Below are 19,933 nucleotides of genomic sequence, written 5' to 3'. Positions count from 1 at the left end.
GCCGCCTTTTCTTTGAATTGCATTCCCTTCATTTGCCTAAGCCTCCCAGCTCCTTTATTGAAAATTTCAGACAACCCCTCACATTTACGCTTATGTCGATCCCATCCCTCCTTCCGTCCGAGCTATCAGGAATTGAGGACTCAGGGTCCTCCGATGGACTGTGTTCACATACCAAGGCTTTTTTAGTGCTTTAATTGATCAACCAAGGACCAAGGAGTATTTTTAGAATTATGAGAGGGACTTTTATTGAATTATTCAGAAAGCGACTCCCCCGCTAATAATAGCCCCTGACAAGGAATGTCGCTCGAGCTTTTACTTTTAAATTCTCTCGGAAGTCCTTCCCTCCGCTCTTTTGCATTTAATGTGCTGTGCTGGTTTCTCATGCCCCGGCTCGAGGGCAACAACCGTCGGTTATTGCCCTTTGCCGACCCTCTTTTTCCTCCACTTAAAGACAGTACTCTCTTTGGTTCTTCAGTTCGAGGGCAGAAACTGTCGGTTATTGCCCTTTGCCGACCCTTTTTTCCTCCACTTAGAGAGAGTACTCTCTTTGGTTCTTCAGTTCGAGGGCAGAAACCATCGGTTATTGCCCTTTACCGACCCTCTTTTTCCTCCACTTAGAGACAGTACTCTCTTTGGTTCTTCAGTTCATCGAAACGATTAGCTTTTTGCTTCCTCTTCTGAACACAAGAAAGTTAGTTAGTCTCTGGATCTACGGAGGATTTGTACAGTGGGGATCGGGAATCCGTGGTTGGGAACTGGATGAGGTAGTGATCTCGTTGCCGCTCTGTTTCTTTTTTGCTTTTCTTCTTATAGTACATATTAGAGGAGCTCTCCTCTTTTTTTACTCTTCTCTTCTCTTCTCTTCTATCCTCTCCTCTCATGGGAATACTCTGCTTTCTTACCTGCTGCTGCTTTACTTTTTACATTGTCTGCTTTTGTTGTTTTGTGTTCCTTCGGGCAAATGCGGTCAATTTATTTTATTTTTTTTTGTTTGAAACTCTGCTTACCTGTTCTCTTCCAAATGACAAATTATGCTTATTGTTGGGTTTTTTTTTACTTAGAAGTTTTTAGTTCTTTGTTGCAGATGCATTGCGTTCCTCCTCCGAATTTTGGTTTTCATCTGTTCAATTTTACATGTTTATGGCTGCTTTTGTTGTTTTTGAGCCATACTGTTTTGGAGCTTTTTCTATTCTTTCATTCACGAGATTATCGCTTTCGGCTACTGTACCTTGTGTTGTCGATTCCTTTAAATCTGGTGGCCTTGACTTTGGCAGCAATCCAGTCGTTTCCTTGGTCTTGTAAACTCAAAACGATTACTTTACTTATCATTAACTTTAGAGTGTAATCCACTTTAATGCATTTCTAATTGCCGTTTTCAGTCCGTATCTTCTTAAGTTGAATTTATAATGTATAAATCCTACTGGAATGAGCTTATTTTCGTCTTTTCAATACTGATCGTTTTGAGTCGAGAGTGAAATTGTAAATGCAGAAGCCGTAATGGATAACGCCTCCTTTCCTATCTCATACTTCCTTTGCCCTCTTTTGATCCGTTTTGGTTTGAAGAACTACAACAAATTTTGTGTTTTTCTCTGTATTTCGGGTTGCTTGCTGATTTTCTGGTTATGCTCAGCACTTGCTTGTCCTGTTCGCGTTCTCATTTCTATATTCTTCAATCTAGGAGTTGTCGATGCCTCGTGGGCCTCCACCCATCGTCTCGCCAAAATGTATCTGCGATGACACCCCCTTCTGTTCGTGGAATTTAGTGTTTACATTTTGCTCAGAACATTTATTATATGTGTCTTTGCCATTTCCGTTTTCTTTTCTTAGAGTTCAGGATTATGCGAACATTTATTCGGTTTGGTTTCCTGTGCGACTCAACATCGACAGGATCTGCCCGAGATAAAGGGGATACCTTTCTCTACATTGTTTTTGTTTCTGCAGATCCTGACCCGTAGTAATTAATGAAATGTTCATCTTTCTTCTTTTCTTGTTTTAATCAGTTGCAGACACTGCTCCCTCCGTTTGCCCGACATTTTCAATTGAAGATTTGCGTAGTCCAATAAACAGATCTTATCTTATTCAGCTCTTATAGTGGTTTGTTTGTCTTTTCACGTTTTGTGCGCTGGATCCAGGTTATGATGACTTAATTAACTCCCAATATGTTCCTACTTTAAACTCTTAAACAAGGCCCGGAGCTGTTGGCTGCATGCGAAAACAGACTCTTTGACTTCGCTGAGAAGGTGAACCCAGGGTGAGCAAGAAGCTTTCTTTTCTAAGCTGTTATGAGATTTAGGTTCAATTCGCACTGCTGAAGGAAGAAGAGTCCATCTATTACCTTCCGCTTCTTTTTGTCTTTTGCTGAATGGAGGAGAGAAATTCCGGATGCTTATGAACAAATGGGATCTTGTATTTCAGTCGGTAGTATCAATAGTGATGACAGTGATGGAGGAAGGACTTCGTCTACTCGTCAATTCCGACTCTGTGGGTTTAGAAGAACAAACAGATTGTTCTCAAACGAACAGGTTATCAGCTTTCAGCATCTGACTCGAGTACCAAATCGAGTCCTTACAAATGGCCAAAGCAGAACTTCATGTATTTTCACACAACAAGGGCGAAAGGGCATTAATCAAGATGCAATGCTTGTGTGGGAAGTATGTCCAGCCGTTCTAGTAAAACTCTTATGTCTAGAACTGAAATCAGTCTCTTGCTCAAATTGATTTACACTACTCTTATTTGTAGGATTATGTTGCAGAAGATTCGATATTCTGTGGTGTCTTCGATGGTCATGGTCCCCATGGTCACCTTGTAGCCAGGAAGGTGAGAGATGCTTTGCCACTGAAGCTGCTCTTATCTTTGCGATCTGGCAACTCAAGGGTAAACAAGGAAGTCACCAATTGTTTGAAGAAGAAGGTGGACATGGAGTCCAGAGAATCTGTAGCTTCTGCAAAGGACAGCATATCTGACGATCCATTGTTGCAAATGTGGAGAAATGTTTTCCTCAAATCATTCAAAGCCATGGACAAGGAGTTGAGGTCTCATCCTGCTGTGGACTGCTTTTGCAGTGGCAGTACGGCTGTTACATTGATTAAACAGGCGAGGCACAAAGACTCTCTCTCTCTCTCTCTCTCTCTCTCTCTCTCTCGCTCGCTCTCTCCATACTTCTGTTACTCATTTTTCAAATTTCTTTTGTCTATCATCTTTTTGCTATTTTTAGGGATCCAATCTTTTCATTGGAAATATTGGTGATTCTCGTGCTGTTCTAGGATCCAGGGGTAACGGTGACTCAATGGTTGCTGTACAGTTGACTGTTGACCTAAAGCCTGATCTCCCTCGTATGTATCATTGATGAGTTACTGTGGATGAGCTACTCTGCTCTTCAACTCAATCTGGTACTTTGTCTTTCTTCCAGGGGAAGCTGAAAGGATAAAAAAATGCAAAGGGAGGGTTTTTGCTCTTCAAGATGAACCAGAAGTTCAAAGAGTTTGGTTGCCATTTGATGATGCCCCTGGACTAGCAATGGCAAGGGCTTTTGGTGATTTTTGTTTAAAGGACTATGGGGTGATATCAATTCCTGAATTCTCTCACAGGGTACTCACTGAGAAGGATCAGTTCGTTGTGCTTGCATCTGATGGGGTAAGTGGCTTCTTGTGAACTGTCTTCTTTTAACAATGGCACAGGAAAACTCATATTTTCTGCAAATTTTATTTGGTTGATGGCTGTCCATTACCTGAAAAACTATTTTAAGCTTTTAACCTGAGGATATTTTGTTTTCCTTTTCTGTGGATCTGCTTGAATCACTTTTTTTTCTCAAGCTATACATAGTATCATGAAGAGAAGAGTTAAAATGTAAACAGTAAGGCCAAAAGGGGTTTATGTCAGTAATATAAGGCAGTACATGAAATCTAATGAAAAGCTTTGATGTAGTTATAAGTGCTTCTGGACTAAAATTTACTAGATCTCATTGGAAACACGAGTTTTTCTCTTTAGAGTGATTTTGGAGTTGCCAGATGGTGTTTGACCTTCTCGAGTACTGGATGGCCCCACAGAACCAAGTCAGCAAGTTTATTTTTCCCTATTTCGCATTTTCTGACGATGGTTCATTGCTCCAGCAGTGACACAATTTTTGGCAGCCAATCATCTATTTCTCTTACTGTTGTTGTGTGGAACATGTAACATCTGCTTTGTTGCAGCACCTCATATTGTTCTTGTGTCAAAATTAAATAATTTTGACTTCTACTTGTTCTTGAGCAAGTTCAACTGTAAATTCTACATATGCTACTGGACATGTGCCTAAACCAGAAGTTTTAGCCGTTTTCTTGGGTTTGCTCTGTTATGAAACTGGACACTTCTCCACATATCTGTGACTGTCTTTTCCTTAAGATAAATAGAGAATTCTCTCTTCTCTGAGCAGTGCAAGAAGAGCTGCCTCCTGTAACACATGCAACACAGGCAACATCTCAAGCTTGAGAAGAAAGTAGTGCTTAGAAATAAAAGATTATGTGAACAGATGTTTTTGTTATTTTTTTGAAACCATGTGAGCAAGTAGATGTTGTGAACAGTTAAATGATTATGAGTAGAATTAGTAAGAAACATGTGTATCAGGTCTATATGATATGTGATCAATATGATGTAAAACTGAAGAAAGCTGAGCACTGAACCAAACGTTAAAATAAAACTGAAATTTTGATTGTACTGGTAGTGACAAGTTATGTGAGCACTTCTCTTGGTGTTGGTCCCTTTCCCTTTGCTTGATGATATAACTAGTTTAAGTTTCAATTTAGTTTGTCATTATCAATGATTTGCAATAAAATAAGAATAGTTTCCTGTTTCACAATTGATTTCATGTTGCAACAATCACTAAAACCCCCAACCTGAAATAGGTCCTCTACTATGTAGTATGCATAGGTTTTAAAGTTACTACATGGAAATAGAAATTGTGAGCAAACAACCAAGCACAGGAGAAAAGAATATTCCTTCATTACTAGCCATCTTGCAATCATGTTGGTGCAGGCTACTTTATCTTTCTTTCTCCATTTTACTTTGGCATTTACTAGTTGAGGGACTAGATCGATTTTCTTCTTTTGTTTCATTGCCTTGCCTAATGTTTTTGCCTGTCTCTATTTCTCCTTGCTGCTCTCTGACGTATTTGTTGCTAATTCAGATCTTGCAGATTTTCCTAACATCCTCGACCTTCTCATACCTGCCATCCTCATTTTCTTTTTATGGTGTTTATACACTTGTAAACTATATTCTCTTCATAAAGTTCCACCAATCTGACTGGTGTTTGTAGACTCGTGCCTTCATACCTTTTCAATGTGTGCCTCTCTGCCCTTGATGTTAAAACTCCACTCAATTCCCATTCTTTGTCCTATTTGCTATATCCTCCTTTATTTCCTACTCCTAAATGATCAACTCTAGTATTTAGAAAAATGTCTATTTAGGATAGGTTGGCCCTTGATCCACATAGGATGTTTTTGCAGCTTTTCAATGTTTGCCTCGTGTAAGCCTGCAATTGTTGAGCGTTTAGCATTTATCTGTGTTACTTCCCATCAATCTCCTTTCCTCTTAACTGATATGCCTAGCAATGGAAGCCTGTGTGGTATGGGTTGCCTTTTAACGTACTACACGAGCATTCCTGAATTTTACCACTGATATTATACCTCTTGTATTCAGTGTTAGATCCACTAATAAAAGAATAGACAGACTGAAATAAGTTATCGAGCCAACAGTTAGATGCCGACAGTTCCATCTAAGTTCTAGATCTCCACGTTTTATCTTATTTCAAGCTAGGGGATATGAGAATTGTGTAGCTTTTCCTCCAAACCTGTTGTTTTCTTGCTCAATTCTTTTTTCTCCCTTTCATGGTAGTTGCTGTTTAGAATTGTTTTTTTCTCCCTTTTTGTGAAGAAAACAGCATGTGTTTGTTGAGTGAAAAAAAACATTGGTTTTTGAACCCTTAATAATGCTTATTAACTAATTTAAATACAAAATGGCAGCTTAGTTAATTATTTACCTGTGAAAAAACCAAGTAACGGTACATAAACCTCTATAAACCTTCTGTTGTCAGGCTCCAATGGTACCTCCAGATGTCACCATGCAAGGTTTTTGTCTTATTAGCATGTGAGTAGCTGAAATATCATGTGAAATGTGCTGGCATTGCATGGTTGAGCATATAGGCTAAATTTTGGAGAACTTGTTTCAGGTCTGGGATGTTTTAAGCAATGAACAAGTGGTGGAGATTGTATCAATGGTTCCAAGCCGATCCTCAGCTGCAAGGGTGCTAGTTGATGCAGCTGTTCAGGAATGGAAACTCAAGTACCCAACCTCGAAGATAGATGATTGTGCTGTGATTTGCATGTACTTAGATGGTAAAATGGACTCAGAATCTGATACTGAAGAACCTCTAAATGTCTTTGCTGCTACCGATCACATATATCAGTGCCAGTCTCAGGCAAAGGAATTGGAGGATGGTAATTGTGATGAGCTGAATCTAGAACCTTATCTGCAGCGAAATTTCACTGTAAGGTCAGCGTCAGACAGTAGCGACCACCACCAAAACAGAAGGGCGCCTCTGGTGGTTTCAGCAGAAGAGGATGCAGTGTTGAGGAATGAAGATCAACAGTGGTCTGGTTTGGAAGGTGTGACGCGTGTGAATTCTCTTGTCCAGTTGCCAAGGTTCTCGGAAGAGAGACCCAAAGCCTGATCCACATCTTGCTGTGTAAAAGAGATGAGTGCATGGATTTTGTTGTAAATTACGGTGATCAGTTAATTTTCAAACTTGTGATCAATGATGAGCAGCGGAACATGATGCGAACGCCTTTAATCCTGATAAAAAGGTGATGCCTGTTGTTACTTGACCTTTGCCTGTGTATGCTATCTCCAAAAGAGTTATAGAGGAAACGTTGAGGATTAGCATAGAAATCGTTGGCCCAAAAGGCTTTCTATCACATACAGGTTTCTATCAGAAAATTTGAAAATTATTTAAAACAGGAAATCCTATAATTGTGTCAAAATAAGGAGAAACAGGGAAATTAACTGTGATATTCAGCAAAAGAATTGTGTGCTTGAAATAACTACTTTTCTGGTGAGGGCCATTTTACTCGATTACCTCTGTGTATTTCTCTTTTTGTAGAACTACCATGTACGAGAAATTATTCGTAAATTCTGTATAGATCCAATTTACTGTGAAATTCAGCCCATTTCAACTCCAGACACCAGCTATTGGTTTCATGATTTACAATATTAGAGTAATCAGGCAAAAAAACTTTGGTTATGGTTGTACAAGCTCATTGGAGAAACTCAACTTGACCAGAACTGACATTTTTCACTCGTAATCCCTCCTATTGTTGATGGCATGGTCATTCGTTTTCCTTGTGATCAACCACGCGTTTGGCTTTGTCTGCTTTTGAAACGAACACCAGTAGATGGTTGCTTAAAGGAATGGAGGAAATTAGATATTTTGTGGTCTTGGGTCAACCGTTCGTAACAGTGGAAGGCTGATAAGAGTTCGTATGGTGGAATCTGGAAGAAAAAAAAAAGAGTGTTTAGTCAAAGAAAGAGATCATTAGTCAACTTCTGACGCGTTCAAACGCAGAAACCTCCCATGGAAACTCGAGCAAGAGAGAACAGTTGAACACTGCGTCTGGTCGTCACCTAACAACTTCACATAAATACATGTGCATAACTATCTAAACAATAAATCCTGTTTCCCCGCGGTCGAACAGAATGCAATCGGTTAGCGCCGGAGACGAGCAAAGGAACTGCCCAAAACGTCATCCCCTGATCACGGCTAGGAGAGTGCGTTCCATAGAGGACTCTCCTTCTCCTTCCTCTGCCTCTTCGTCATCTTGGTGGCGTTCGTCTCCAACATCTCTGTGCGCATCGCCCAAACGACGTGGGACCCTACCGCTTGGCCCGGGCCGTTTCTCTCAGAAACTGACGGGGAATCGTGGGAACCTTGAGACATTGCGGAGAGCTCTATCTCCACCAGTTCGTCAAAATGGTCGGTTGGGACTTCGTCGATGGAGTTTCCGGTCGGTTCCCAGCCGTCTGTCCAACATGTCCACGGCATAAATTTCTGTAGAGTTCTCATTCATGAATAGAAAAATTGATTCCTCTTACGACGTTGCCTATCTTCTAACTTCCATTATCCGATACAATCAGTCTCTGCAATTGTCAGAATCATGTTAAATTTACTCTCGCAAGATTATGGTGACTTAGCTATACCGCAAATCCATCTTATGGTGCGCTGTAATTCAGTACATCTAATGGGATTCATCCTTCTGAATTTTCAAGGGAAAGCGGTCAAAACTTGTTTTCTGGAGTTAATTCTCTACCAATTTGCCTTTGTACAATAAGGACGCTAATGGGTCCTTGGAAGAAAGTGACAGAACGTGTAATCTTCTCTTCCCCTCTGTCTGGTCTAAATAATCGGAAGAGGGTCTGAGATGAAAAGTTTCAGGACGAACTGCTGACGGAGTATGCATCTGCACTGGAATCTGTAAATCCTACTGCCAACTCCATGGCTATCATCCACGAGGTCGGTTTCAAGGCCACAGTTAGAAATTTCCCGCGGTGGATGGATTGGAGGGATAAAGAGAATAAATTTCAGAGATGGCCGGCCGTTCCCTTGAACACGATGTCTTAAATTCTTAACTGTATACACCTCTAAGGTGGCCTCGATTCAATAGCCGCTAAAGCAGTTAGGAAAGATGAGAGAAATAAATACCTGGAACCGTGTCTTTTTACAGATTTTTAACCCTCTTTTAATACCATCTTCAATGCTCGAACTGTAGTATTCTTCGCTCTGAAGCTCACATTTGTTCATTGTTCATGATATGCTGAGGGACGCTAGTATTAAGATCTTGCTTGTCCTGAGCATAAAACTAAATCCTTCATTTTGTAAGTACTATCAGAGTTCACATGAGTATCTTTTATTTTCCACCCAACTCTTACTCACTTCTTCAACTATAAAAGATGCACATCCTGCTCAAGTCTTCCTCATCCACCAATTTCCCCTCTCTTTCATCTGTAGGATAGTGACCTCAGCAGGAATGTCGAGTTCCACTTTTCTTTCTTTCTTTGTGATCTTCTTCCTTGTTTCGGCCATCCCTTCATTGAGGGTGACCGCAGCTGGCCGTGAAATCTCAACCTCTCCAAAAGAGACATCTATGAAGAAACAGCTAGAGTTTTTCAAAGGCGGTGACCGCAGCTTCCTCATCCCTGGCATAGGGCGGTTCATGGTGCCTCCTTTTGGAGATAACCCTATAACAGGCCCAGTTAGAAATAGTTTATCATCTTCATCCGGAGGCAATGGTGTGGAGGCTCTGACTCCTGCATCTAGCGGCTCTCTTCGTCCTTGAGGAAGAAGCTTCCACTTCTAATCAGAATGTGGCATCATCCTTTGAAGAATAATCAAATAATGTTATCTAGCTCAGTGCCTCTAGTTATAAGAGTCATGTCCTAGGAATGCATTTACCAAGAGTGGATGGAAGTTCCTCACACACAAAGCCCAATCCATCATAAGCTGTTGTTGTGGTCATCACTGCAGCTACTTGAATCTACAATTAACCATGCTCTGCCAGTTTAGTAGTTGGTAGAAATTGTATAGTAGTGAGTTGGAATTCTCTCTGGTTGTAACATAGCAAACACGATATGGATAGTAGTTTTTTACATGTCATCGCCAAGGCCTGAGAGTTCTTCAAGTCTCTCTACATTATTGAAGAGAACAACTCAAACAGTAAATGTGCCAATAAAAACAGAAAACATGTGGTTCTTAAGGTTGCTCTTAGTCCCCATTAAAGAGTTTTCATGTCATCATCTTGATTCACCATAGTCCACCATAAGAGCTGGACAACCTCTCACACCACCATATGTATACCAGAAAGCATCCAATCCATGTCATCCTTGTTTCAGTTTTATTTCATGGTAGAATATGCCACCAGGGTGACAACTTGAGGCTTTTAAAAATGATACTCTGAATTTGATTGAATAGAACACTGCTAGTAATGATACAACTCCCTCTTTATATTCTCATAGCTTCAAGAAATGGCTAGCAGCGATTTCTCCCGGATATAAAATGGTCTCAGAAGCAAACAAACCAGCAACATACTCGACATAAGATTTTCGGGTTGTCAAGGATAAGACGAGAAATAGGAGAAAGTATAAGAATTTTTTCCCCTATAAAATAGGAGATACATATAAGAAGTGAAATTTTGACAATTGGCGTTTCCAATAGCTTGAGTCCATGGCTCTTGGAAAAGGGCAATTTCTGCCTCTTTGATTAGGCAAACCCTCGGTAGAAACTGCACTCAAACACAATGCAAAAAAAAAAAAAAAAGCTTTGCCTGCAAAGAAGATGCCTTTTCCTTCTCCCCTACTTGAAGTGTCAACTGAACTCTTCTTAGCTTTGGTATCAAAATAATTTTGATGAAATATTCTGACTTGGAACCACCCTCCGTATTTACACATGGTATTTTAACAATATAACCCACTAAATTGAATGTTTGTTTCCAAATTTTAATACTGGTATACTACATTTGATCTCTTCATATTACAATCGGATGAAGAACAAGATGTCGAAGAGTCTATCGACAGCAGCCAACAGTATTGTTAATGGTGTCTCTGAAGAAGACTCGCAACTCACAGCTAATTGACGGGTTTCTTTCCTTGGCAACCTTGACACTATGCTTCACCCACATATTTTTCTCTTCTCATTTACTCCTGATACGAATGCCAAAACAAATTACAGTTAACATCACAAACTGGTTTGTGTATGCCATTTTTTAACCAAAATTATTTGACTGTTAATTCCAATACCTTGTGACCAGTCGATGCAGACTTTGAGCTTCCCTCTGATATTTCCTCCGCACTCCTTGCTTCTGACTTCTCATTTGAGTAGCTAGTATCATAAGAAAAAATCAGTGTGAGCTACTAGTTTCCAAGATAACTTTTAGATTCCAGCATGAACTACACAGTGTCCTACAGGCATACGCATTTAGAAAACATGGAAGCAGAGAGAAAGAGAAAGTGCACTGGCTGTCACTATTTTTATCAGTCCAGTGTTCAAAATCAGAATTTGAAACCAGGGTATTAAAAGACCTACGTCGAGAGAATGGTCACCCAGACAAGCTCCACACAATCCACCCATAGAAGTCTCTGTTCAACAGGTATTACACCATAGGTAACTAAATGAGCAAACGGCCAAAGTTTCCACCCGGCCTGCAACAGAGAAACACATAATTTAAATGCAGTTCACAAAGTTCAAACTGAAAATTCTAACACATGAGCCATTCAAGGGATTAGATAGAGAGAATTTAACCCAAGAACCATCTAATGTTTCAGAAAGCTTCTTGAGTTAGGCTGAATTCTGGAGTTCACCAAAACTGATTGCATGAACATGTTTTATTAACTTGGAATATGAAATCCGAAGTTCAATCTTTACAATCTTCTTCATGAGTGGTAAACAAATAAACAACCCACAAGCACCTCCCACTGCAGATCATAAGGACAATTTAGTGGGTGCTTTAAAATGATTCCACTAGTTCAGCCAATGAACTTCCACAGCCAACAGATGGCAACTGTAACAAATTCACCAAGGAGATAATGTTATTACTTACTGTTAACATGGGCCAAAATGTAGCCTTGAGTTCATTATAAATATTGACAGGTGATTCAAGCCGCAAGAAACCCAACAATACAAAGTAAATACTGTTCCAGACTGCAGCCCATGCTGTTTGATCAAATATTACTTTAGCTGGAACAACCCACCAATCCTGAAAGGGAAATAAGGCCTGAAAAAAAAAAATGCTGACTTCAGTTCTTTTTTCTTTGTTCTTATTCTCTCAGAAAAAAAATGAAGATCAAGACATTTCAGTAAATAGAAAGTATTGCTGCAAGATTTTATCATAAAATTACCTCACAGAATTGGTAATAATAATGAGAAAGAGATCCATGAAATGTAAATCCAACAAGGCCAGATCTGAACATTCGGGCACGATCAAATTCAAAGAGTGGCTTCCCTTCACAGCACTGCCATTACTATGGAGTAGTTAGCCAGATACATAAAAACAAGGGTTCAAGAAGTGACATGTCTCTATTTAAGCACAAGGAAACATTGCAGAAAGCAATTCTACCCTGAAGTTGCAACTATCAACCATTCCAGAGGGGGGGAAAAGAAAAGAGGAAAACTGCTCTAAGAGTATGATTATATGCTGGTCAATTTACCTGTGCAATCCAATCTCCTAAAGAGTAAACAACCCCACTAATCATCATTTTGGCCAGAACAGGGTTTGTCTTAAGAGCTTCCTCATAAGCAATCCAGTTATGTTGAGGGGCATATCTCAGTATCTCATAAAGCGTCCATCCCTGAGTGATACAATACGAAGATTAACTAACAACCGTTCTGCTTCTGAAACTAAATACTACAAAATTTAAAGCTGACCACAAAATCGAGTCAAGCCAAATACAGACAATAACTTAAATCTGAGAAATTTAACCCAAAAAAAGAGAAAAAACTTCTGAGTCGAGTGAGTCCTCATGCTTCCCAAGTTTTCAATACTAAAATTAAGCTAACTGCTGTGTTGTGTGAACCAATGAAGGCCTCTTACTCGAGAAATGGAATCATTTTACAAACCAAGGCGAGGATCAACATGGATACATACCAGGAAAAAGTAAAACAGATTAAGCTAGTAAGGATACAGAAACTATTAGCTCAGTTGGTTGATTTGGCAAAGCATCCAATTTCCAAGATTACAACAATGAGTACCTTAAAACTGGAAATTTTGAAGAAGTAAATTACATAATTCAGACAACCTACACACCAGAAAATCATGGAGCTAATCAAAACGGTAGCCTGGAAAAACGATTTAGCACTTTGTTTAGAAATGGTAGCACACAAAAGCGACCTTGAAGTGGCTACGGCCAAAAGGCAGAAGCTGCATGCTGCTTAACTAAATTGGACACCGTTCACTCTAAAGAGAAACAGGGAGTTATTAACAGCAATGAGAACCGTATAGTGTTCTTAAGAAAAAGAAGAAACTGAAACGCATAAGAAGAGTGCTTTTGAAATGAATCAAACATCAGAAAAACATAAAATCCACACGAGCAACTCACAGGCAGGTCTCGGCGCAGCATGGAAAACTCAAACAAAACAAAGTAATAAATCAAAAAGTCAACATTATCTAAAAACCCATCAAAGTAGTTTAATTGTAATTGGACTCTATTACTACTTTCCTCTATTATAAACAGGGTTCGTTGATTCTTGATTACATGAAGTCAATGAATTTTATTTTATTTTTTCAAAAAATTCAAGACTAGATAGTTAATCGTGTGGCAAAAACAGAAAAGTTACAATGTATATAAAGTGTAAACAAAATATAACGATAAAACACAAAAAGTAACAGAAAAAGAATTTTCAAAAGCAGACATCATATAGCAAAAAGGGAAGTAAAATTCAGTCACCTGCCAGTAATCCCTATCAATTGTAAGTAATTTAGTAACAGCGAAAGTCCCTGCAGCCAGAACGATTGTCGCATTAATCGCTCGATCGATCAGCCGATCTATATCTTCCTCCTCGGCTTTGGTCTTCTCAGAAGCCGAAGAAGAAGACAAGCCCTGAAAATCCCCGACGACTCCTGCCTCGAACGAAAACCTTCCCTCGTTGGCGAATCCTCCGATCTGACTTGAGTCCTCCGATTCTTGTTCTCTTTCCATAAGAACCACACCTCCGTCTTGTTGATCGGTAGAATCGCTGCTGTGCACGGGAATCACGTCGAGGTCATCAGCAACTGAGCGAATGCACCAATTTCTCTTCATTTGCGTGAACAATCCGGACATTGCAGCTTTGTGGTGTCTGCAGTAGCTGTGGAGAGAGGAACCAGAGAAACCCTTTACATGAGACACTATTCTGGGTTTGATTTCTCTAATGAGTTTAACTTGAGGGAGAAATCTCTGAGCTGTTACACTGTTTACAGACGCCATTGCCAAGAAACGGAGAGAGAGAGGAGAAGAGTTTTGCGAGTCGAGAGGAAAATCGATGCGGTTATTTTCAGGTTAGTCGCCGAAAATCGAAGAGTTGGTTTTTATACTGAAGGGAGGAGAAGCAATAGAAGCCACATCTTTATTGTGATCGTAGCGATCTGCGATGCGTTACGGGACAAAACACGAGGACAAAAATGTTTCTTTACTCTGTTTAGACTTTACTTCCAGACTTCCTTGACACCACTTTCACCTCCCATTTTTTTTACATTTAAGGTCGTTACTTTCCTAAGCGAAGTCATCAGAAGCTTGTGGAGTGCTATCTAGTCAAAAACAGAAGATTTTGTCAGTATCTTGCGGTTCAAAGGGAAGGAAGGATGATGTGGGGGTGATGAACCGCGGAAGAACATTCAGGAATGCAGTCGATTCGGCGATACTCCAATCTCTCCTAGTGGTCGGAAATCCGTCTATCTGATACAGAGTGCCTGTTTGTATCGTAGCTTTAGGCATACATAAATTGACGTCACCATTAAGATGAGACCTGCATGAGTGGTGGAGACAGGAGAATGGAGTGCAATCTGCTATTTCACAGAGAAGCAATCTGTTCCACGGTCGCTGTCTCCCAAATACTTTATCCACTTGTTCTGTCCTAGAGTGTTCATGTGCTCGGACGAGACTCTTCTCAAAGAGCTCCCACAGAGTCAAGATCCTTGGAGAGAAAGCAGTCGAGACGCATAGAACCACAATTATGATTCGAGGTCATGCCTTAGATACGCAAAAGTAAAAGTAAAATGAAAAGCTAGTTATTTTTTAGAATAAGTTATTTTTTTATAATATACTTAAACAAATATGATTATTTTATAATTAATAATTTAATCTAAAATTAAATATATATTAACATAATAAATAATTAAGTAGTGTATTTTATTAATAAATTAAAATTGATTGTAGTTTAGTCTAAAGTAATACAATAATTACGAGTTAAAGTAAAATCATTAATTAAATTAATTATAAAATATAGAATACTCAAAAAAATGTTTACTTTATAATGTATAATGTCTAGATACTTATCAAATTCTTAGTTTAATAATATCTTAATTATTAATTTAAATTAATAATTTAATTTAGTAGTAACAATAATAAATAAATAATATATGGTATTTTATTAATAACATAAAACAATTTTAGTGTAGTTTTAATTCAAAAAAATAAAAAGACTTTGATAGACGGCGAGAAGGGGAAGAAAGAGAAGAGTTGAGACGGTGAGAGGGAGAAGAAATAGAGGAGTTGAGACGGTGAGAGGGTTTGACTGGACGGCAAAGAGCAAGAGACGAGAGAGGAGTTGAGACGGTGAGAGGGAGAAGAAATAGAGGAGTTGAGACAGCGAGAGGGTTTGACTGGACGGCAAAGAGCAAGAGACGAGAGAGGAGTTGAGACGGTGAGAGGGAGAAGAAATAGAGGAGTTGAGACAGCGAGAGGGTTGGACCGGACGGCAAAGAGCAAGAGAGGAGAGAGGAGGACAGGGTTGGGAAGCAGAAAGGGTCGAGAGAGAGGGAGAGCATGCGAGTAAAAGTGAATGAAATCACTTTCCATCATATCAGGTATGCATACTAACGTTTTTGGGCAAGTGAGACTGAAATCATTTTTACTTTCACTTTCTACTCTGACGCTTTCTTCTAAGAATAAACTTAATTTATGCGTCATTCAGAAAACAGAAAGACCAAAGGTGTAAACAGTAACACCATATACGACTCGACCGCAATAAAAGTTTTTTCAGTCTTCCCGGCATCACAAACATCTCTTCATTTTTGTCACTGGTACTACTCTTTTCAGCAATAAGACTATCATCATGCCTATCACTATTTGGCTATCGACGGATGACTGATCTGCAGCAAAGGATTCAACGAACAGACGGTGGAGACTCTCCTCTCAGGAACAACGCAAAGAAAGCCAAAGAGCTGCTTGGTTTGAAAATAGGCACCGCATGTCCAGCTCCTCTAAATGTGGCGAATGTCAGACCCGCGTACTCTTGAACCCACCCACTCACCTGAGTTACATATATCCAGCGAAAGGGACGACCATGAGCAAGCAATATATATATCTATACAGCTCAACTGAGCTCATACGAATTCAGTTGGTTTTAAGTAATTAAAGATAAAATGCCAAGAATCATTCGTTCATCCTCTAAACTCTCGATTCCATTGAAAAGATTAATACCTCCTTCTGATGGTACCAAGGCCTCCAGCCGCCACTGGTGGGCAGCTGCAAAGAATTAAGGCTGTATCGTGTGGACAGCACCGGTACTCTTCCATCAGTGTCTCCACTGAAAAAAGGAAAATTGAAAAAGAAATCAATATTTCCTTGGATGATCTCTCCTCTTATATTCCCCAGTTATGAATACAAAGTAGAGTGAAATACTACCTGTACACCCAGATTCTAAGTCCGCCTGCAATAAGCTTCTTGTATATGGGAAGAACAGACGCCTTCGACTGCGCCCAATCTCCGAACACTGTATCACTGCACCAAAAATTAACTATAGGACTTAGGCCTGCAAATTAAACCCTTGTAAATTTGATTAGATTTCTCTATGCTTCCCATTCACATCAAATTCTATCAAACATTACTTGCAGATTCTCCAGTTCCTGATTTGGTGGCCATCACTAACATGGAGAGCTTTCTGAACATCGCGCTGGTTGTAGAAAAGGTGGGCGTAATCATCCAAACAAGGATCGTAACCACTCATGATCCTAGGCATCTGGAAAAGTAAGTACGATATGTTAAGTGTCATAGATCGCTTCAATTAGAAGAAGAAAGAGGACTGATCTGAACGTGGATCACTCACCATCGTTGATGAGCGCCTGAACATGACTCGCAACGTATTGTTCTCACTCTTAGCGGATGAATTGCTTACACAAACAGACGTGTAAAGGCTATAGATATCGATTTGATCATACTGCTTGAGGACTTCGTCCACACCTTTAGTGCAGTCGTCGTTGCTCCAGGTATCGTTGCTATCGAAGTCACAGCTCTCTCGAATGAGTTTGTGGGTTTCATCTGAAACTACGGCATGACTCCATGCATAATCCACCAGACCGCGCCAATCCTCAGCATCAGAAGTTTCAGGGTTGCCCAACTAGACAGAATATTTGTTCTAATTGATCGGTAGTGGTTATCAAAAGCAATAAATTAAACATGCATTTTCAATTTCTCATCTATGCTTTAATCATTCTTAGGAGAACCGTAGCAGCTAGCATACCAGGAATCCTTTGAGATCGATGTACAGATTAGGATTTTTGTTCATGTCATAAATATGCTCAGCCAACTCAGGTACATATTTTCCTGTTTATGCCAATTAAAAAAAAAAAAAAAAAGGAATCAGGGACCTAATAACCTAGCGCTCTAGAGAAGCATCAAAAGAGAGCATTTAGAAGAAGAAACATACCCGCATAGCTCTCTCCCGCTATGTAGAAGCTCCTGTTTCTGTATGATGGGAACTTCTCGAACCACTTGTGCAGGAATGTGTAGGTGTCATTTGCTACAAGATCATGAGGTTTCAGCATAGAGAAAGTTAATTGAACACATGAACCAAAAAAGAGAGAGAGAGAGAGGTTGCCGTGAATGCACAGGTTACACTGCTACAAAATACAGACAACTGGGAAAATCACTAACCAGTGAAGTCATCTCCCAGAACCTTATAATCGCTTGTCGTGTTCGAGTAGGAAAAGCCAACACCTATCGGTGACTCCAGAAATATCATGTTGGCCTCTGTGCAATTTACAGGAATTGAAGCAGTCAAATTCTAGACGAAGATAAGAATCATGGACTAATTTATTGAAAATGGTAAATCCACTTTGAGCTGGTTCATTGGGTGTTCCCGAACCTCTGTTCCAGGAAAAGGGGTTGAAATTGAGATGACGCCCGTCAGAATCTACTATAAAGGGACCAATCTCCTGCGTCGCTCCATAACCCACAGACGAACACCCGGGCCCTGCAACAGAGGCATTCATGTCAATGAGATAGGGGACCAGACCATCCCAGCATAGAGAGGAAAGAACATTAGCTTGTGAAATCATCAAACACGAGCTTAAGGAAAAAAGAGACTGGAATCTTGTCATTTAGTCATTATCTTCGTGGAAGGAAAAGGAAAGCATGCTTTTTTGCTATGAAACTTTTTATAAAGTAGCTGTAAATTTAGGCGACGCTTGGGGTAGGAATTCTATCACGGACGGGTTACTGGTCTTACATGAGCAACTGACAATCAGTCAGGCTTCTAGAAAATAGTACTGAATAGTATTTAGATAATCCATCTCCTCCTCACTCAATCAGTCGTCTAGATAATCTTCTCCAACTCCCTTTCTAATTAACGGCAGTACTCCTCGGATCGAGTCTAACAGTCAAATGGATAACTGTAGTCAAATCCGAATAGAATATTGATTAAAAATCTCCACCATCTCTCCGTTTAATCACTCTCAATCATATACAACTTTCTCCGTAAAAAGTAAGCTGAAAAGGGATGCTTGAAATCAATAATAATTGAAAACCAAGAATATAGACCGCCGTCATATCTCCTTCGATTATGGATACCAAGCAAATGAAAAAATATCGTAGCCGCTTTCAATTCTGTCGTCTGTCGTGCTCGTGTCCTCAAAGTTTTTACCCTGATTCTCTCCTTCGAGAAGGTGTGGTCGGTTTACCCAAAGTGAAGACCGGACAGAAATGCAGCTTGGTTTGGTCAAAAGAGGAAAACGGCATTAGGTAGTGGCACATTTGACTAGCCGGAAATTGGGCCACCTTGTGCGGAAACGCCCGCCCGTTACTTTTGAGTTGGGAAAACAGAGAGAAGCGTCGATGGAGACTCACCTCCGTTGAGCCAGAGCACAAGGGGTCGATCGTCAGGCCGTGTCGTGGCCTCGTAGAACCAGTAGAAGAGGGCTCGCCCATTTTGTTCATGCACGGTTACATAACCCGCGTAGTGTCTGAAGGATACGTTGGGTTGTTCAGGCAAGTCTGTCACCAGATCCGGGTGCTGTCCTTCACTCGCCTCCCCCTTGCTGTGCATCCCTCCTCTCGCCTCCGCCGACAACAGCACTAGTAAAGCTGAAAGTGCCCATATCATATCAACTACTCCCACACGCAAAGATCCCCCCATTTCGCCTCCTTGTTTCTTCCTTGGATTACTACAAAGTATTCGGAAAGCCGACACTTGTCCTCACTCTCGATTCCTGAAGAGTGCGCTACCAGAGACGGGTATTTGTGGTGAGAACGAGAGAAAAAATAAACTGAGAAGTAGACATGGATAGATCTGCACTAGATTTTTGTCCAAGCATGGTGACATAAGACATGATCTAGAAGAAGGAATTTTAAAAGTAGAGCGTGTAAATAGAATAGAAGTAACCTGGCAACGGCTTTTTTATTGGGTCGGCAACTGTGTAGCATCTGACATGGATTCTAGGCAAGCCGGGAGCTTTTCTCTTGCATGGATGGACAATATGCAGGGTGCGTGGAGGCTCCAATTCCAGTTCTCTCTGAAGCTGGTTGTTGTTGAAATCACAAGTCACAGGAATTCATCCCCGGTGAACAGACGCTATTGCTGTTTCTGACCAATCTTTTGCCTTATTACTGCCATTAAAGATTTGATTTAGCTTTATATTTGTTGGCACTGTGCGCTATGCATAGTAATCCGTCGGTCGCTTGCTAATAATAATGCAGAACAGTTAGATTTCGATATGAACAACGCATCCAAATCCGCTGACTTGAATATATTAGGAAGATTTTTGAAAATCTTCTTAACTAATTCTTCCTATTCATACATTAGCATTAAATCCCACCGTAAAATTTTCTGGTGCAAGGTGGACTGCCAGCTTTTCTATCGGCATTCTGCGTTGGTAAGTAACAGTGATCTCTCTGTCCATCTCCGTCTCTCCGTGTTCTTAACTGTCGAACTGTCAAGCATTCG

The 19,933-nt window shown here is 40.2% G+C and overlaps 3 protein-coding genes across 3 annotated transcripts; 1 reads left to right on the top strand and 2 right to left on the bottom strand.

The window, feature by feature from the left end:
- The first annotated feature begins 369 nt into the window (after positions 1-369).
- Positions 370-6,788, top strand: LOC137966719 (probable protein phosphatase 2C 1). Its single transcript, XM_068813410.1, has 6 exons — positions 370-764; positions 2,133-2,651; positions 2,740-3,093; positions 3,215-3,332; positions 3,410-3,633; positions 6,203-6,788. Exons 2-6 carry the CDS (start codon positions 2,397-2,399, stop codon positions 6,701-6,703), a joined length of 1,452 nt encoding a protein of 483 aa, XP_068669511.1. The 5' UTR covers positions 370-764; positions 2,133-2,396; the 3' UTR covers positions 6,704-6,788.
- A 3,451-nt stretch (positions 6,789-10,239) lies between these two features.
- On the bottom strand, positions 10,240-14,066 carry LOC137966310 (uncharacterized). Its single transcript, XM_068812893.1, has 7 exons — positions 13,462-14,066; positions 12,226-12,366; positions 11,917-12,030; positions 11,619-11,792; positions 11,105-11,220; positions 10,819-10,900; positions 10,240-10,722 (listed from the first exon to the last, which is right to left on the bottom strand). The coding sequence occupies exons 1-7, from the start codon at positions 13,978-13,980 to the stop codon at positions 10,717-10,719; spliced, it is 1,152 nt and encodes a 383-aa protein (XP_068668994.1). The 5' UTR covers positions 13,981-14,066; the 3' UTR covers positions 10,240-10,716.
- A 1,811-nt stretch (positions 14,067-15,877) lies between these two features.
- Positions 15,878-19,126, bottom strand: LOC137965484 (serine carboxypeptidase-like 31). The gene is made up of 10 exons (XM_068811747.1): positions 18,838-19,126; positions 17,858-17,965; positions 17,647-17,742; positions 17,420-17,512; positions 17,234-17,316; positions 16,820-17,110; positions 16,602-16,732; positions 16,399-16,494; positions 16,195-16,300; positions 15,878-16,024 (listed from the first exon to the last, which is right to left on the bottom strand). Exons 1-10 carry the CDS (start codon positions 19,124-19,126, stop codon positions 15,878-15,880), a joined length of 1,440 nt encoding a protein of 479 aa, XP_068667848.1.
- Between the last annotated feature and the right edge of the window lie 807 nt (positions 19,127-19,933).

This window comes from Aristolochia californica, unplaced genomic scaffold (assembly GCF_029961685.1).
Source record: "Aristolochia californica isolate CCGP_79_NKW_82.1479 unplaced genomic scaffold, dmAriCali1.0.hap1 SCAF_5, whole genome shotgun sequence".
In the NCBI taxonomy this organism is placed as follows: domain Eukaryota; kingdom Viridiplantae; phylum Streptophyta; class Magnoliopsida; order Piperales; family Aristolochiaceae; genus Aristolochia; species Aristolochia californica.
Note: the sequence above shows the minus strand (reverse complement) of the source record. Positions and strands in the feature narration are given on the sequence as shown.

Bases quoted from the DNA above. Each gene is read 5' to 3' on its own strand.
- LOC137966310 (XM_068812893.1), bottom strand. From the start codon at position 13,980: ATGGCGTCTGTAAACAGTGTAACAGCTCAGAGATTTCTCCCTCAAGTT. The intron at 12,367-13,461 runs GTGACTGAATTT...TGTATCACTCAG, and splicing joins TTGATAGGGATTACTGGCAG to GGATGGACGCTTTATGAGAT. The intron at 12,031-12,225 runs GTAAATTGACCA...TAGTAATGGCAG, and splicing joins TAGGAGATTGGATTGCACAG to TGCTGTGAAGGGAAGCCACT.
- LOC137966719 (XM_068813410.1), top strand. From the start codon at position 2,397: ATGGGATCTTGTATTTCAGTCGGTAGTATCAATAGTGATGACAGTGAT. The intron at 2,652-2,739 runs GTATGTCCAGCC...TCTTATTTGTAG, and splicing joins ATGCAATGCTTGTGTGGGAA to GATTATGTTGCAGAAGATTC. The intron at 3,634-6,202 runs GTAAGTGGCTTC...AACTTGTTTCAG, and splicing joins TTGTGCTTGCATCTGATGGG to GTCTGGGATGTTTTAAGCAA.
- LOC137965484 (XM_068811747.1), bottom strand. From the start codon at position 19,126: ATGGGGGGATCTTTGCGTGTGGGAGTAGTTGATATGATATGGGCACTT. The intron at 17,513-17,646 runs GTTAGTGATTTT...ATGATCTTGTAG, and splicing joins TCTGGGAGATGACTTCACTG to CAAATGACACCTACACATTC. The intron at 16,733-16,819 runs GTGAGTGATCCA...TTACTTTTCCAG, and splicing joins TCAGGCGCTCATCAACGATG to ATGCCTAGGATCATGAGTGG.